At 42.3% G+C, this 18,894-nt stretch overlaps 1 protein-coding gene across 2 annotated transcripts; it reads right to left on the bottom strand.

Annotated features, from left to right (window-relative positions):
- Positions 1 to 1,003: 1,003 nt before the first annotated feature.
- trak2 (trafficking protein, kinesin binding 2) lies at positions 1,004 to 18,885 on the bottom strand. 2 transcript variants are annotated; one of them, XM_084921078.1, is made up of 17 exons: positions 18,757 to 18,885; positions 14,174 to 14,375; positions 12,842 to 13,030; positions 9,972 to 10,031; positions 9,240 to 9,316; positions 9,025 to 9,141; positions 7,960 to 8,175; positions 7,783 to 7,861; positions 7,545 to 7,675; positions 7,380 to 7,454; positions 6,734 to 6,871; positions 6,006 to 6,085; positions 5,715 to 5,855; positions 5,346 to 5,638; positions 4,634 to 5,125; positions 4,448 to 4,547; positions 1,004 to 4,368 (listed from the first exon to the last, which is right to left on the bottom strand). In XM_084921078.1, exons 2-17 carry the CDS (start codon positions 14,226 to 14,228, stop codon positions 3,588 to 3,590), a joined length of 3,024 nt encoding a protein of 1,007 aa, XP_084777204.1. In that variant the 5' UTR covers positions 14,229 to 14,375; positions 18,757 to 18,885; the 3' UTR covers positions 1,004 to 3,587. The 2 variants fall into 2 exon arrangements, with proteins under 2 accessions (XP_084777204.1, XP_084777205.1); XM_084921079.1 differs by lacking the exons at positions 9,972 to 10,031; positions 12,842 to 13,030; positions 14,174 to 14,375; positions 18,757 to 18,885 and adding an exon at positions 10,248 to 12,808.
- Between the last annotated feature and the right edge of the window lie 9 nt (positions 18,886 to 18,894).

The following is an 18,894-nucleotide window of genomic DNA, read 5'->3' as shown; positions in this document are numbered from 1 at the left end:
TGTGTTTTGGGTTGTTTGTTTGTTTTTTAAGGCATGTTGGTTACTACTATTGCAGTTCTTCTAATGGCCACTTAAGACTGGTTTCAAAAGTAAGTCAGTCCACACGTACATTCATGTTAAAATGTCCCAATTTGATTGTTTGTTTGTTTTTTAAATATAACTCTTCCATTTGGGAAATACTAAGGCTTGGAGTTAGGGGCGTGGTTGCTTTGAATTACTGGTGAAAGAGAATCAGGTGCCATATTTATCCCATATTGGCTTTTCTTCATTGGCTTCCTGTTTATCCAGAATCAAATTTTAAATCCTTCTCCTCACATACAAAGTCTTGTATAATCAGGTCCCATCTTATATTAAAAACCTTGTTCTACCATATCAGCACTTTGTTCTCAGACAGCTAGCTAACTTGTGGTTTGCAGAGTATTTAAAACTAGAATGGGAGGCAGAGCCTTCAGCTTTCAGGCCTTTCTTCTGTGGAGCCAGCTCCCAGTTTGGATTTGGGAGACAGATGCTTTCTTTACTTATAAGACTTTTTAAAAACATTGTTTTAATAAAGCATAAAGTTAGCACTGGATAAGGTCACCATGAATCCTCATTTAGCTCTGCATTTACTCAATATGTATTATTACTCTGGCTCCCTTCCACAGTCCGTCTCCCTCACCTCACCATCTGCCAGTTGTGTCAGATGGTGAGGTGTTAACTAAGCAAGTTAGCATTAGCTTAGCACTTTAGTCTCTCTTCCAAATACGGCCATTAACCCAACTATCTTTTATGTACAGTCTATGGAATCCACTGAAGCTAGATGGCAGTCTTTAAAAAAAAATAATAAAAATAAAACATTTTAGTCCCAAACTTTTAATATCCCATAACTAACAGAGGGATTGTCACGAAATTTGCATTTTAGAATTAGTGTATTGCATACAGTGGACTGAATTTACACCCAACTGCAAACCATTTGTCTGGAATTTAGGTCAACCTCTTCCATCAAATCATAACAAAACAGTGAGACGGGCAATATATTTTTTTTATTTATTTAAAAAGACAGACATGAATAATAGGCATGAGACATGAAGGAATCGCAGGACATTTTCTCTTATAGCCAGAGAACCTCCTGCTTCAAGGGGATGGAAGTTATCCAACTTTATGAATGTACCTTCCTTCCTCTCTGCAGTCCTGCTCTCCTATTAAACATTCAGCTGAAGCTCTTGTTGCCCTTTAAAGCATTATTGTTAATTAGCTGCTAAATGCATCACAAACACATGTATAAGCCAGAATATTCAAAATTAAAAATAATACTGAGTTTGGATTCCCTTCATGTGAAAAGCACAACAAAATGCTACTTATCCAAATTTTTATGGCAAAATGTTAGCTGATATTGTTACAACATTCACAATTATGCTAAATGTCTCTTATTTATGTAGATCAAACTCTTTCATCAATAAAATAAAGGTTAAATACAAAAAACTAAAAGTGCAGTTACTGGAGATGGGGGGCGGGGCAAGGTGTGGTTGGGAACAATAGCACTGAAGGGTCACAGGGATAAAGCACAAAGCTCTAAGTTTCCTTATTTTTAATGCTATAGCGTGTCACATGTACAGAATGATGTCAGATGTTTTCCTACAGAACACTACCACCTGCTGGCCGATACACAAACTATACATCCATGAGATAAAGGAGAAACATATTTTTAAAGCAAAGAACTCTTGATCAAATCTGAATTAGGTTAACAGCTAAAATAATAAGTGAGTGATTTTATTCCCTCTTTACAGCCCAAACCTGAACATCTATTGTCAAAGCAAGCAGTGACCCTTAAACCTCTTAATCCCACTAAGTGCAACTCATGTCCAAATACAGCTTAAAAAAGGAACTCAAACTAGAGCAGTGCTAGTTTCCACATATGGCCTCATACCATTAAAAACACACAAACATAAACACGCACGCACACGCAAAACACAAAGACCTGAAGGAAAACTTTCACCCTATTTGTTTTTTTGCCTGATGTCCCATTTGGTTTTCTCTTTTCCTTCATCCTACCTGTCTGCCAACAGGTGCATGCTGGGACCAGCAGACAAGGTGGTGTTCATGCAGGCGTTGGGCATGGCGCATGGACGGTCACTGGACATCCGTGCAACACTGTAAAACTGTTACAATAATACTGGCATGTTCAGCTGCTAAACCAGCGAGTGGTTGAAGTCTCTAAGCTTGTCCTCAAGTATGAAGTTAGATCGCTTGCACTCTTCTTTGAAGTCAAGAAAGCAACTGCTATGCTATGAGCTAGCAGGATGTTGTTCTATAACTGAGAAGCCCTTAAAACAGCAAGACTCCAGAAGCCCCCCTACCCCCTCATTTTCTTCTTCTTTCATCTTTTAGGGTTTCCGCCAGTGTATTACAAGCTCCTTAAACACCAGATATTTTTGTTTTTACACAATAGCTATATATATTAATTTAGCTAATACGTCATTAGCCTACTGTTACTGTTAACCACTTTACACACATAAGACCAGCCTGAAAAAAGTTGTTCAAATTGAATAGTTTTACTTTCTAGTTGATATCCATCCACTTATGTCCACTAATAACAGAACCGCTAGGCTTTTTTACTGTATGCAAATGATGTTTAGCATGATTGGTGCTCTCGCTTTTAAAAGCTGGAAAGCCAAAAATAAACTCTACAGTCTCTCGTTACCTGTTGTGTGCACAGGTGTGTCACAGCTGGTCAATGGGAGACGGTGTGTTTCCTTTTAATCCTACTGTACACAAAGTGCTTGCAATTCAACTACGGCTGCAGCAGGGGGCGCTCATGGCACAGTCCTCAATGAATAGGAATGAATGCAGGTAATGCCAAAATAATTGTTTGTAGTCAAAAATATGTACATGTATGTTTAAACCTTTGCACACAATATTGTTAATATGTACAAACTGAATCAAACTGAACAAATTTATGACTTTTTGTTTTGTTTTTTTACAGTAAAGCTAATTTTGCCCATAGCATTCTTCTAGTGTATGCTAATGGTTCGTTAACCAAAAGTTATCAATTACGAAGTTTGTACAGTTATACATTTATTACAACAATATAAATTTTCTGAACACTTTCTATGACAATTGTGAGAGAAAAATGCCTTCTTTCCAGCCTGGGCTGCTTGAACCCCTTATGTTAACTGATATGGCGGAAACCCTGTCTTCTGACATAAACATACTGACACCCTTTTCGCCCTTCTTTCACTTCTTCCTTTACTTTTCTCTAATCAACTTCCACAAACCTTCGTACACTTACATTTTCCTTTCTTGCCCTCCTCTACCCGTGCCTAACATCTAGAGCCTCACTGGAGAACTACTGAGTCTATTTAATATAAGACTGAGAAGAGGATGACCCACTCAGACGCAAGCTAAGGCCTTTTTAACTATCAGCATGGCAGACATCCACATACACAGAAAATGCAGGGTGGCTAAAATCAGTCAGTATCATTAAATTGTGCTTTAAAATTAAGTTCCAAAAAAGGACGGATTGTTCTGCCCTGACTTCTCTCTCCAAAGGCAGAAAGGAGGAGAGATGTGGTGGAGGAATAAAGGAGGGGACTGATGTTCTGTTAAGTTCAACGTTTGGCCGAACTTGGGTAGGAGATAGAGGCAAGATGCCGCCGTCTTTCTTTTAGGTTCCCCCATGGAGGTGGGGGGATAGCCAGGGTCCTGGGGTGAGGAGGAGGAGCTGAGTGACCGGCTGACTTTCCAGCTCGGGCACCAATCATAGCCGGGAGGCTCTGGTTGCGCCTCAGGCCATCTAAAAGGCTCCCTCCACCTGCTGACACAAATGTGGCAGAATCCTGGCGTGGCATTGAAGCATCAGACTCAGAACCATGCAACACCTTAGTGAATCCCAGCTGCCGGAGCTTCTCCACCAAACCAACGCTGGCCGGGTCGGGCCTGGATCTGCCTGATTTGGCGGATGAGATGAGGGCTGGGGTTTCTTGGGATGGGCTTGGTAGGTCAGGATGCGGAGCGCGGCCCAGGTTTAACCCGTAAACGTCTTGGAGAAAAAGCTCTGCGGGCCGCGAGGCCAGGAAATTGTCAGCTGGGTGTTGGCGGGGCTCTGTAGGCACTGGGGAAGGGGCAGGAGAGTGGGAGGGGGAGTTGGGGGGTGTGCTTGGCAGAAGCTGGAAGAGGGGCTGCCAGGGGGCGGGTCTCTGGGTTGGAGGAGGGTTGGAGACTTGTGCAGAAATACCCCTCTCTAGGACCAGCTTGGTCAGGCCACTGGGGGGTGCAGGCAGACGTCGAGGGGGGAAAGAGTCACCCAGACTGAGTCTGCAGGGAGTCACAGGGGTGCTGGGACCCGTCCTCATGGAGCTAGGCGTGTTCGCCATGTGGGATGACTGAGAACTGAAAGTAAGAAAAGGAGAGTCTGTGTTAGAACAATAACAGTGTTTATGGGATGCTTATTTTCTTGAAGAGGACTCACCTTGGGGTGACCTGTGTGATGTCACACGGGTGCAGAATGCGACAGGTAGTGAAGGTGTAGGTGGAAAAGGTGGAGCTCTGACACTTCCCTGGGTTTTGGACTGAACAAACAAGAAAACTTCAGAAAACCAAACACGCGCACATTGGAAATGATGAGCAATAACAAGCTACAAAAAGTGATTTTTACCAGAGGAAGATACTGCTGTCGATGTCAAGGTTTGGCTTTGTGATTGGAGTCCTGCTTCAGAGGCTCCTGGAATGGGCTGAGGCGATTGGCCGGGTTTCTCTGTGGCATGAAGGGGTGTAGGGCAGAAGTCTAACCTGATGGAGGAGGAAGCAGCTGGACTCCCAGAGGAGAGAGGCGGCAAGGGGACAGATGATACCGCATGCTTTCTGTCCTTTTTCTCCTCGGGTGTAGATGAGCAGCGCACGTTAAAGGTGATTCCGCCTTCCTCCTCCTCATCTTCCTCCTCCTTACTCCGCTCTGCTGCTCCTTTCTCCAGGATACCATTCCTTCTGTTTTCTTCATCTTCTTCATCCTCCTCCATGTCAGACAGGTGGTACACAGCGTCCTGAGCCAATGGGCGAAAACCTTTAGTCACTACTCCAGGGTGTGGGTCCAGGATGGTTCCCAGGTGAGGTTTGGCCAGCTGCTGCCAGTGGTGCAGTGTCAGCGAGCCTGAGAAAGAAATGTCAGCATGTGTTACTGCATACTCTGCATTTAATTATTAGTTATTAATAATCTCTGGCTCTCTTCCACTGCATGTCCTTGTCCTGTCTTCCCCCCCTCACCCCAACCAACCCCAGCAGATGGCCACCTCTCCCTGAGCCTGGTTCTGCTGGAGGTTTCTTTAATTGGATTACATCACCTTGTAGTAAAGGATAACCTTAAACATTACCTTCCATGGGTTTGACAATCTGGAGCTTCTCAGGCAGGAAAGTCTTAAAAACAGTGGAGGTGATGGAGAGATCCGACAGGTTGGAGAAAGACGAGACCGCACTGCCCATTGGTGAGCTGCAGCAACTGCCTTCCCCTTCCACTTCCGCCAGGGCCTGCACCTTCTTTTCCCGCTCCGCCTGGAAGAACTGTCGCTCAGACAGGAAGTTCTGACGGCGCAATGACAGGCGGTGGAGTGCTCTAGTGAGGTCGTTTCCTCCCGGACAACCAGGCTGGCCCACTCGGCCCTCCTCCCTGCAAAACATGCATGTTATGACCTGAAATCGAGCATAAATCTCTTCCAAAACAGAAAATGCTCTTTGAAACTTACCCCTGTGTGGACTGAAACGGCTGCGCTGTCATCACCAGCGAGCTCTGTCCGGAGCCAGGGATTGGTGGGTTTGCTGAAGCTGATCGTAGTACTGAGGCATTAACGGAGCGGACTGTTTGGAAGACTCGCTTCTGGGAAATTCTATAGGAAAATGAGGTGAAAGGTCAGAGACTAGACCTAAAATATAATGCAGACTCCTAAACTAGAGCCCATGAAAAGTCTGGAAAAAAGTACGAGTTCTCCAACACCAACTGTCATCCTCAGCAGCAAACACATTCTGCAGCTTTTAACCTTTGGTCCTGAAAGGCGGTCTCCTCCTCTATACTCAGCTCCTTCCTCATAGTTCCCTCAATCTCTGCTGCCAAGGATTCCTGTAAAAACAGGACACATACGGAGGATTAAAAGTATGCTGTGGATTCAACAAAAGTAATGTTTACAGTCACTGTTCAGCTTAATTCATCCAAGCCTAAAAAATAAATGCACACAGGCCAAAAACTGCAGCTCCTCAAGTGGCCACTTCGGGCTGGCTCCCAAAAGCAAGCCAATATCAGTGCGCCCCAGGGCAGCTGTGGCTACAGTGTAGCTTGCCATCACCAGTGTGTGAATGTGTGTGTGAATGGGTGGATGACTGAATGTAGTGTAAAGCGCTTTGGGGTCCATAGGGACTAAGTAAAGCGCTTTACAAATACAGGCCATTTACCATTTACATTTACCAATATCCTACAGACTCCCACATTATACTTAACAAAAACTTTAAAGAACATGTCTAAAGCCAGATACGGTTACCTCCTTAAACCCTTAAAGCCTGAAATATGAAATGTGTTGTGCAGTTTATTTAGGTTTTTCAAGGGTAATGTTGTAGAACTCAAAAAGTCACAAAAAACTTTATGTAACAAATACAACACACTGGGTGTTAAAGGGTTAATAGCAGCTGTATGATGTCTTGTGAACACATGTGCCAGGGTCTGTATCTTCCTCTGTGTGCTCCAAATAAAAGTTCAAGGGTGCGTTTCTCTCACCATGGGGTAGAGGCCGTAGGGAAGGTGCCGGCGCATCCCAGCTGAGGGGCTGTTTTTACTGCGCAGCTCTTTGATCTCCTCCTGCGACTCATGGAGCATCTCTACACACTCAGCATTCCTCTCGGCCAGCTCGTTGAGCTGCAGCAGACACGTGCAAATAATAATTAATTAAGCAAAGAAATTATTTCAAGAGTAATTAAAATGAATGATGTGTTCAGAGCGTATTTTACTGGATTACTGGATTTATAGAATTAGTATAATTACTGATGAAATGGTAATTTCTCTCAGTAGGCAGGTTGGTAGATGTATGCATGGCAGTAATTCCCAAAGTGTAGGCTCGGGCAAAAAATTACTCACAAGTTTGTATATTTATATGAATTTATTAAAAAAAGTAAAATAAAACTGGGAATAGGAGGTGGTTAGTTTGTGATATTTCTCAATACTCTGACCTAAATTTACTGTTTATGCTAAATTTTATGTTTATGCTTTTAGGACACAGTTTTTAGGGAAACACATCATTTTCCCTTGTATTAGGAATGATGTTAGGAATGAAAATCTACATTATATGATCACATTTGCATCTTTATAGAATAATTAAACTGGTCTTGCTCTAAAAAGGAACTTGAACACTCGTATGAGACTGTACCTCTGCTGTGAGCTGTCTCTGAGCATCTTTGGAGGCCTGCAGGTGGATCCTGAGCTCCTCTTTCTCCAGAGCCAGCTGGAGATAAACAGCATCACACCAAGAGCGTTCACACACTGTGCCAGCACATACAGTAGGTAATCAGTGCTAGCAGTTAAGCTTGCCCACCTCCTTCACTCTGTGTTGCAGCTCGACTATTTGGGAAAGCAGCTGAGCAATTTCCTCCTGGTGTCTGAGCAGCTCCTCGTTCTTCTGAGACAGCTCTTCAGTCAACGAAACCATCTGGCTGTTGGACTCGCCTGACCCCACGTGTGATATACACAAACACACCAAAGATTACATTCAGATGCCTGATCTGTAAAAGTTCCTTTTGAACATAAGTTTGCAAACTTCAAGAAAAACTCACGGAGCTCTTTGACACAGTCGCTCACTAGCTGCTGCTCCTTCTCCTCATAGGTGATGGTGTCTCTTTTGAGTTGACAAGCCTGGATAAGTCAAAAAAGCTCAGTTTGCAGCAGAGATTATACTTCAACATCTGCTTCTGATCAAGTGCCACAAATTTGCTTCCCAAAGAACGACATACCTCGGTTCTCAGTGCCAGATTTTGTTCCTCTAGATCCTGTAGCTTACTCTGCAGGGACTCCAGCTGACTAAGTGCAGCAGCGGCGGTTCCCCCCAGCAGCTGAGGTTGCCGCAGTGGGGTCGACACGCTGGAATCGGTCTCGCTCTCCTCAGAGGCGCTGGCCACCATCCGCAGCAATTCATCCTTCTTACTGAGCTCATGTTGCAGCTGATGAACCTGACCGATGTGGACAGTTTAGGAAAAGTGATTAGTGTTTACAGGATTTTAACATTTTAAAGCTCTCTTTTTCTAGAGATACAAAAATCTAACTTTCATTTTTTTTGGTTGAAGTTTAGTTTAAAGCTGGAAAGTGAATGGAATATTTGTATGTATACAGCAAACATGCATGACTTGTGGCAGAAATACCATTTTATTGAAATAAAATGGTATGTTATTTTGGCTGCAGATGCATTTAAAAAAATAGTACATTATTAATGTATATCAAGCATTTTTTGGTCCATGAGATATTCAATTCAATTCAATTTTATTTATATAGTCCTAAATCACAGCAACAGTCACCTCGAGCCGCTTTATATAGTTCGGTAAAGACCCTACAACAATACAGAGAAACCGCAACAATCAGAAGACCCCTATAAGAAAGCACTTGGCAACAGTGGGAAGGGAAAACTCCCTTTTAAGAGGAAGAAACCTCTGTCAGAACCAGGCTCAGGGAGGGGCAGCCATCTGCCGCAACTATTAACTAGCTAACTAACTATTAGGAAAAGGTGTACCACAGGGATCTATTTTAGAGCCCCTTTTTATTATTCAAATGTCTAAATGCTTTATTCTATTTCTCTTTTAAAAACCTATTGCAACAATATCACTAGATCATGCAGACATGTTGAGGAGGTAATTTAGCCTTTAAATCAGCTGTGTTGGATCAAGGACACATCTGAAACCTGCAGGACACCATGCTCTTGAGGCCTGGAGTTCCCTCACCCCTAATTTAAATGATCATACTATCACCCTCTCTTTATGTAGCACAAAACATTATTTACACATTTTAAAGTGAATAAAAACAGTTACCTGATCTACAGACTGTGCTATCTGCTCCTCTAAGGCCTCATTTCGCTCCTGTAGCAGGTGGTTCCTCTGTAGAAGTGACTGACCAATCCGAGCTGCCAACTCCAAATCTCTGTCCCGCTGTTCAAAGAGAACACAAGGCACCCAGGGTTAATCAGTTAACTGGCTGTTGTTTTCTTAGCTGAAAAAAATGATCACAAATGAGGTCAACGCCCTACCTCAGCCAAAAGGTGTGTGACCACTTCAATGTCATTGTACGTCTTGGTCATCTGTTCCACTCGATCAGCACTGAGGACTGGCCAGAGGGAAAACGTTAACTTTTAGGCAGCAAACAAGCAAAAACACACACACACACACATCTAAAAAAATCTAGAATCCACACTCTGGCATGCACACTGTGCATCCAAGCAACTCCACACAAACATGAAAATAAAATCAATTACTGGACACGTCTTTAACATGCATGGTCTACTACATTATAAAGAATTCTGACCACAAGCAACATTAGGAGCTACTTGGCTATTATAGTCACATAACATCACCATTCTTTACACTTTTTAGCATCTGATTATGGACGCGTGGTCCAAATTATGTCTACTAAATTGCTAAATGATTATTGCTGGAGCAATAATTATGCAACACGTGCTAGTGGTCTGAATTTAAAAAGAACACTAGCTTTACAGTGAAATTAATAACTGTACTACAAGCTGACTACAGTACACAGTACAGTACTACAGTAGGAAGCAGAAGACCTTTACTATGCAAGTCTCTTGTCTTATTGTTTACATGCAAAAAGTGGAGAGGGGCTCCCAATCAGTGGCCTAGGAACGGATCCTAGATCAAGTTTAAGTAAAGCCATCGGTGGCCACACTTTTGACAGAAGCCCCTCTCTCACACTTGAGTTAAATGAAGTTCCAGAGAAGAACAGGCAGGTAGGAAGAGTAGGATACCTTTGGAGAGGCTCTGAGAGCCTGGGTGGGAATAAGAAGGGGGTTCCAAAGCAAGATATGCTAGTGAGAGAGATGCAGAGAGAGAAAAAGAGGGGAAGTTCAGATGGTGTAGAAGTAAACCAGCCAGTTTTAAGACAGATGGAAAAAGAAAAGGAAAAGGAAAGAGACAAACACTGGCAGAAAAATGAAAGTTTCAATAAACCAACATCATGTAGAGACATTAGTTTGTTGAGTCAGAGAATCTACACATCGATTAGTCTGGTCCGCTTTTAGCACCTGAGTGGGTGTCACCAGCGCTGCACAGTTCAGCGTTCCACCTGTTCAAAGAAAAGTGGCAACCCTAATCAATGAGCCAACTGGTTTCAGCTAGAAGCCCTTTAACAGAGTGATGCGTGTCCCCAACACTCATTTAGAATATTTACTTCTGTTGGTTTGATCAAAAACTTACAACCTTATTACAACTTCTTTGTGCAATCCCAGTTTACTGCTTACTGTACAAACACCTACAACTACAATAACAAAGTGTAATCCAAGTACTGTTAACGATAATCTAACCTAAAGAGCGATTGCTTTCTATGACACAGCATTGCACAGATTCACATCAGACTCACTATCTTTTTTTCTGAATAAATGTAGTGTAATAAAACCGTTTCAGCAGGGATTAAAAGTAACAAGCTGAGCTAGGCAGCTGCTCAAATGGATGAGAGCATCCATCCAGTAATCTGAAGCCTACAATGACCTCTGAATCTGGACACTGCACTCCAACAACCAGCGGGTAAAAATAACCTCTGCCCAGCACGGCTATCCTTGTTACAGTTACAGTGCATACATAATGCATATAATGTCTCAAGTTACTGTTCCACACACACAAACTCACAGACAAAAACATACACTAATACCTTTACCTGCTGCTGAAAGCATGCCATCATTGTATGGGTTATGTATGTCCATAGTCTGGCTTGATCATAATCAGATGCTGCATAAATAAATGAAACTGTTTACACCACATGCTGATCGCAGGGTGGGAAAGCAGTGCAGGTTGTATTGACTTATACAAGGCAGTAACTGAACTCTGGCCGCAATAAATTTCATAACAGCAAAGTCCAACCTCTATTTCATTTTGACATAAATTCATGAACTACAGACACACAACAGGCCAATGGGTGGTCAATGTGTTACTTGTTAAGTAACATGAATCTCCAGAGTCATGGCTGCTTGAACCTTTGGCATCAATAAACTCAACACGTGATTATACAACAAACTCAACTTCAAAATGCAGTGTGAGGAATAAATGGTACAATCATATGGACGCACCAATATGACACCTGGATCAAACTCAAAAAGCTTATCTCTTTCAAATCAATTCTAGGTCGCTCTATGTTTGCTCCGTCATGAGCCAGCAGAAATGCACAGGTTAATAACTCGAGTTAATAACTCATGCAAAGCTACTGGAATTGAGCATAATAAGTACCCTTTATTCACAACTTTGTCTTTTCCCAGACAAGAAAGTTTTACGACTCAAATCCTGGAGCGTAAAAACACTCTCAGCTCTTGTTGTCAGGCTTTGAAAAAGAGATGGGACATCATCTCGTCGAGCCAAATGACAAGATCCTCAGCAGCCATTAAATTACAGTATAAACTCTTCAAATTTCACAACATGACACTAAAACCACGATACTTGATACTCGTATAACCATAGTGGAGTACTGAAATATTTCAGCATCAACTACAAGGTCTAAATATGAATGTCAAAATCAGACCTTTCTAAGTGTTTTCACACATCTTAACATGCCATGCCCCAGCACATGTTATTAATAGGCTGTGTTTAACTTTGCAGTGGAGCAAACGGCACCATTAAACTGAGACTCCTCCAATGTCCAATTTCCTCACATGTGCAACTAAAACACTTCATTCATTACTTGTTTTTTTTTTAAGTTACTATTTATTTGAGAAATGCTCAAATTGTTGGTTTGTTATTATTTTTCTTTTACCCTTTTTGTGCATGACTTTCAAACTGTTGTATTCTGAAGCAGGTATACAGATCAAACATTAATAAAAGGAAATCACAAAACATTCAGTGAACTGAAACAATCAAGATCTGCTCACATTAAATCAAATAATCGTCAAACGCAGGAAACAAAGCGTTGGCAATTATGAGAAAAACAGGAAGTTTATCCTGTCTCGTTCCAGCATACTGCAACCTGTTTAAATGTAAACACACCACCAGATTTGCCCACTTCCTTTCTAGTAACACACACACAGACACTTTGCCCTCTACGCTGTCACGTTTTGCCTGACCTTGCTGACATGCTTACTGAAGCTGCATGCCTGTCTCTCTCTCTTTCTGTCTTTCAGACATGTACTGAGGACTGAGCCCATGCTCACCTTCCACAGCAAACTTATCGTACGCCTCCTCATTGTGGATGTTTAACACTGGCATGTTGTGTCTCCTCTCTGTGCTCTCTTGTCTTCATCCTCTATCTATCCACACCGCCTCTCTGGTTACTGTCCCGTGACTCACTCTGGCTTTGGTTTTGAACTCAGCTGCACTTAACTGTGCTGGATCTTTCTCTCTCTCTCTCTCTCTCTCTCTCTCTCTCTCTCTCACACACACACACACACACACAGTGCCACAGTCACACAAGCAAAGACAAACAGACACAATGACGAACACTGCGCGAAATAATGTCCACACTAAATCCCTGCGACTTTAATTGAACGGCGCCACATAAAAAGAATCCCTCACGTGCCTAATGCACTCACACACACACACCATCTGCTCGGTTCTGTTGTACAAGGCTTAACCAATCAAAAGGAAGTCTGCAAAAGGAAGCAGCTTTGCAAATATATACCAAAATGTACACACTTACTCATGTAGCGGAAAGTCTCCTCGGCCAGCATGGGGGAGATGGCGCTGTTCCCGGGACCTTCGTCTGGGGAGCAGCTCGGGGAAACCACCCAGTCCTGACTGTCCGACAGGTACACGGAGCCAGAGCCGACCGAACCGGAGCCCAGTGAGCCGGAGCCATAATTCCTCCCGCTGCTGCCCAGCCCCTCGTCTGGAGGAAGACAGACAAAAAAACTCATCACCAACAGCTGGTGGAGCAACCATTACTGTCATTATTGTTGGAGGGGTTTTAATGTTGCTGTTTGTTTTGGGTTTTTTTTTATTAATCTTCTAGTCAATAATAGTTGACTAAGTCTCTGTGTCTCCTATGACAACTGGGACAGGCTTCAGCACCTCCGGGCCCTTGAATTGGATAAATGGAAGGTGGATGGATGGATAATCTTCTAGTCTAAAATTGTCCATAATAGCAGGCATATGATGAATTCCTTACTTTTTGAGAATTAAACAATAAAAAAGTCAAACAAAAGAGCTGCTCTATCACAACAAGGTGCTTAGGCTGATTTAGAAATAGTATGAGTCCATTGACGGGCCAGCAGAAGTTCACAGCACTCCTGGCAGTGCGTGCAGAACAAATAGCAGATGGCAGTGTGGAGTCAAGCAGCCCTTCCCATCTTGTGTTTTCCCTAACACCTGGCTCACTGGCCAGCCTGCCCTTGTAGCAGTTCTCGATACCAACTAACTGCTTCTCCAGTGGATTTCCAGTGAGTTGGATGTACTCCAACTGTACCAACTGGGACTGCAGATCCCCTTTAGCCCTAGATAGATCTCCGATTTGAACTAGAGAGATGTTCAATGTCACTAACCGCTCTCTAAGATGGTGCAGATATACTGATTATGCTGTTTAGTTATTTATTTCCCACAAAGCATTTGAAAAATCAATTATTTGCCACAAAAACAGACAAAAAGTGTGTGGGCTGAGGTATTATCATGGCACAATGGCATTCCATTAAGTTGATAAATGAAGAGGGAAGCTTTTATTTTGGCAAAGCTGTGCAGCTCCAGTGAGATTTGCGTGTGGGCTGATGAACAGTGTGTGTGTGTGTGTGTGTGTGTGTGTGTGTGTGTATATTGTCTTGGCTCAGGCACTGTACAAGCCGATGTCCTTCCACTCGAACAAATATGTGGTTTACTAGGACAAACAGAGCTAACTATAGCATCAGGCTTAAAGGCACCACATACTGTACCTCAGGGAGACCTGATACTCACAAAGCAGCATTTAAAAATGTGCACAAAGCATATCGGTGGCCGTACTGCAGCTTTTGATATATGATATTTATACAGAAGACCATCTCACCTGTCTCCGTGCTCGACTCTTTCTTCTCCACCGCCCGGGGTTTGACTTCAAACATATCCCGTCTTTGGAAAGGGGGAGTGGGGAGGGGAGGCTCTCCCACTCGTGAAAAGACAAAGCTGGACAGAACACAGGAGCTGCTACTGGCATGACATCACATCCTGTTCCTGTGCTGACAGGGCGGTGTGCCCACACACACCGCTACCTGAAACAGAAGAAACAAGTGTTAGTGGTCTCACAGATAAAGACATGTGACCTCCGCAGAGGCTGAATGAGGGGCAATATACATGTCCAGGTAATGTGTGCAGCTGGTAATAAAGCAGACGTAGTATTTACGGATGAGAAGCAAAAAAGAGCCGCCAGGTGCTAAAAAATAAACCTTAGACTCAAACGTTAGAACAGGCTTTTCCCCGCAGCACGCCATGTAATAAATGCACACAAAGAAAACGGCGGCCGTTACAGCTTATGTCTAAAAATGTGTTGTTTCATGCATCGGTTAAAACACTCAACTCCAGCTACATGACGCCCAGCTGGAAACACTTCCCGCAAGTCGAGCTGCCCGAGATTCACAGAATTTACAGAAAATGTTAAATTTTTGTGATTTATATCGTTATCAGGACGATAGATGTCTTATATGGGGATATGAGATTTTGGTCATATGGCACAGCCCTAACCGAAGGAATGAGACAGGATGTGCTGTCTTAAAGGGATGGGACATGTGCTTCTAGATTAGGGCTGCCACGATTACTCGACTAGTCACGATTACGTCGACTATCAAAATCGTCGACGACTGATTTAATAGTCGACACGTCGTTTGAAGCTTTGTAAGATCACAAAAGACGCAGGAATAAGTAGTAGGATTTAAGAGTGTAATAACGGACTGAAACAGAAGATGGCAGCACTGTATGTACCAGGATGCCAGCTGCCGTTAAACCCCGAAGAAGAAGCTGTGTCCCAGAATTCATAGCGCAGCCCAGCTCAGTTTCCAACAATGGCGGCAGCTAGTTAGTTTTAATATTACTCTTATTATTCTTTCTGGGTCACAAAATAAACGTTTAGCATATTTTCAGGCGAGAATGTAGCTGTGTAAACCTCAAATATCTGCTCGGTTTATCAAGACACCACATATTTTCAAAAGCGCTCCGACGTTTTCGGAGACGTCTGTTACCCACTAGCTCGATAGCGAGCCGGGGGCAAGGCTCACTAGAGCCCGTGAGAACACCGGACTCCCGGCAAATCGTTTTCAAACCCACCGCTGTCTTTCGCTACTCAGGTTAAACATATATAAGTCACTTAGATAACTTACAAATGTTATTGTTTGACTTTTTTTTAGTATTTTATTTGTTCCTGAGTCGATCGGTTTGGCTAAGATTAAAGTTTTTACACAGCTGAATAAACATCAAGCAGACAACTGATTATCAGAAGTGTGAGATGCTCGAGAATATACTCCGGTGTCCCGTTATATTTTAGATAGCAAGGAGTTTATTAAACTTCACTGAAACAATCTGCAAATTTTATTAAAATTTAATAAACTATCATCTTGTCTTTATTTTTAGTTAGCACATACCTTAAACACTTAAAGCTGTAAGCTAATGATAGTTATATAAGAGCAGATGCATGCTGGTGCAATAAGCTGTACGTCCAATGGATGCATGATCTGATTAGTCGACTAATCGCAAAAATAATCGGTGACTAGTCGACTATCAAAATAATCGTTTGTGGCAGCCCTATTCTAGATATATTCTTATTTGCTTACACACATCTTTAATCTCAATTAACTGGCTGCTGTTGGAGTCATGAAAAACATAAAAAAGTCAAAAGTTTTTCAGTTTGCCAGACTACATTTCCCATGATCCAGTTTGCTTGATTTATATAGACGTTATATAAAAGATGAACACAAATTCGAGCTCTAAAATGTGAACACAGGATCTCTGTTAACAATATGACTATGACGTCATCAGGGTTATTTCTGTGGACTCTAGCCCTCTACAGTGGACAAAGGAGATGTTATACAACTCTTTCCAGGAACTGAGCAGCACTTCTGTCCAGTCAAGTGATCCACATGTGTAAAAGTGGAGAAGTACATTGGTTAGAAGATAGGTCAAGAAGCGTGTTTTCAGCATTGCTATCTTAGTAGTTTTCAACATGACAAGGAATTAGAAAGAATCTAGGTTTAAAGAAATTGCACATTGCCTAACTTTTCAGATCCAGGGGTTTCTTCTATCTTTCATATACAGTCTGTGAAAGAGACATGCTAGGAATAGGCTGAGTACCTTTTGCATCAGCAGCCTGTGCATGCAGAGGCACACAAACTCTATGTGGGTGTTTATCAGAGAGCATGCCTGTGGAAGGACAGAATCCTTGGGCAACATTCATACACTCCTTACATAACAGTGACGCTTAAACAATCATCTCCATAATAGAGGAGATTAAAGGAGATGAGATGCATGCAACGCTACAGCCTAAACATGCTGCTTACCACTAAACACCTGGTAGATATACTGGACCTACCCATTAATGACCAGTTGACTCATCCTAGGGTTCAAATGATCACATTAGGCCGTGGAGCAATTTTAAGCACAGAATATTGCATGTGTCAATCATTAATATGAATCTCTATCAAACAAATGCTTCTTATTTTCTCTCCCATTTAAAATGCCAGGACTGATGGTGTCCAAGTGCCTCTGAGTCACTTCATAACTGTCACAGGCAGACAGCTTCCTGACTAAGCACTCAGAAATTAAATGGAAATTTATGGTTCATTGGCTAGGCTCATACACACAAACACAACACTCTCTGGCTTCACTGTGACCACTGCTACTTAAGAGAGGCGACGGTATAAAGATGTAAAATCCACAGCAGTAAGGAAGCAGCCCTGAAAGTAACACTTAAACAGACTCATCACCGCATCACTACACACAGCACGAGTCTCTCCGAGCTCTTCCACAGGGACTGTCTGCTTACATCAGCCTTTCGCAGGCGTCACCCCCCTTCATGTCTGATCTACACTTTCAGCTCAATGCTCAACCTGACTTTGTTGAAGTTAGCTTAGAATGATATCTCTTTTGACATTTTCCCTTACCGGTTATTGGCCTTGCTTTTTAATCACAGCATCTGCACTGAGCCCGTGATAGAGCGGACAAACTAGAGAGGGCATGTGCACAGGGGAGGCAGCGCATTTGATTGACTGCACCAGGGGCTTTAGATGCATAACCAGAAATCCCTCACAGGAACATCAGCATTCCTTGTCATGACTGGCCAAAAGGAATTAAACCAAGTCACATACAGCATCATGAAATACTAATCTGATCTGATCTGACTGTCAACTATAATCTAGATCTGGACAGATATACTCATTGGCTGATACTGGCAAAACGTATGTCATCCAATACGCAGTTAAAAGATTATATTATCTTAACCACAACAACATGCATGAAAAGATGCTTGGGATTATCTAGAGAGTTTTTTTTTTTTTCTCACTGAGTGGCTCCACATCCGTTGTTTACGATGCGATGTTATCAGCACTGTCTGCACCACACGGAGCAGAGCGAGATCATAAAAACCTCACCACAATCACAGCAAGCAGTCAAGCAGTGTAAAATAATGCAGAAAATTTTTAACAACGACCCCACAAACAGCCTTGTCAGTGCATTCTCGAACAAAGGTTATGGATATATATGTAAACTTTTTTTTGCATATATCAGGTTCAGATTCTTTTAATACCATAAAACATCGATAAACTCATATAAATCCAGTTCACTATGACCCCAAACAAACTCAGTATCCAATGATTCACCATGAACACGTTAACTAAGCAGAACTTAGTTTGAAAATAACCTTTAATTTGAAATGTTTTGCTGTTTAGTAACAGCACAGACTGCCTCCCCTACAACCCCACGGATTATGTGTTACACAAGGTGCTACATGAATTTGAATTATTATTATTATTATTAATAACAGTATTAGTATTAGTAGTATTAAAATGTTTAACCACATAAATAAATATGAAAAAGCTACGGTATTCTTCAATTTGGCATCATTCATTCAGCTGATAGCATTTAACAGGGAGTTGCTGGGATAGTTAGTTCAGCCACTGCAGACATGAAACTCTTGCTAGCCCAAGCTTTCCTGATATCAAGTACTTTTTCTTGGAACCTTTATCGGCTGAACTCTCCAGAGGATCCAGACACATGAAAAAAAAAAATGTTAAGCTAGCGAATGAACCGTAAGATGTTGCACACCTGTCTGTTTGTTGAGCTGACCATTAGCTAAAATTTACTCACTCCGTTCTTTAGTTATACTTTTGTAATAAAGGCTAGTAAGAACGTTATAAGAGATTTATATAAATAGATGCAAACTAAAGTTAACAAAATGTTTTGCATATCGGCTAACAAAAAAACTAACAACCAAAAAAAACTGTAAATACGTTAGCTAGCTTAACCATCCTGTGGCTGGCTGACAGCTTCACTGTTGCTCATATCGCGTTAGCCAACAACCGCGAGCTTAAACAATCAGCATCCCTCCCGCGTTGACCGTTATACATTATACAGCTTAAAACACATTTTATTAGTTACAATGAGGCTTACCCTATATCAGTAATATTCCAAATCATGGGCAGTTCCAGCAATACATGCGGTGTCTGTCAATCCCTTCACCAAAGCCTCAAACAATGGAGGGGAAGCGAGAGGAGGGAGGGCAACAAGCGGTCATCAAGTGGCGACAGA

Source organism: Perissodus microlepis, chromosome 23, assembly GCF_051167445.1.
Source record: "Perissodus microlepis isolate ML-2025 ecotype Zambia chromosome 23, ASM5116744v1, whole genome shotgun sequence".
NCBI lineage: Eukaryota > Metazoa > Chordata > Actinopteri > Cichliformes > Cichlidae > Perissodus > Perissodus microlepis.
The sequence above is the reverse complement of the archived record's forward strand: the minus strand, read 5'-3'. Positions and strand labels throughout refer to the sequence as shown.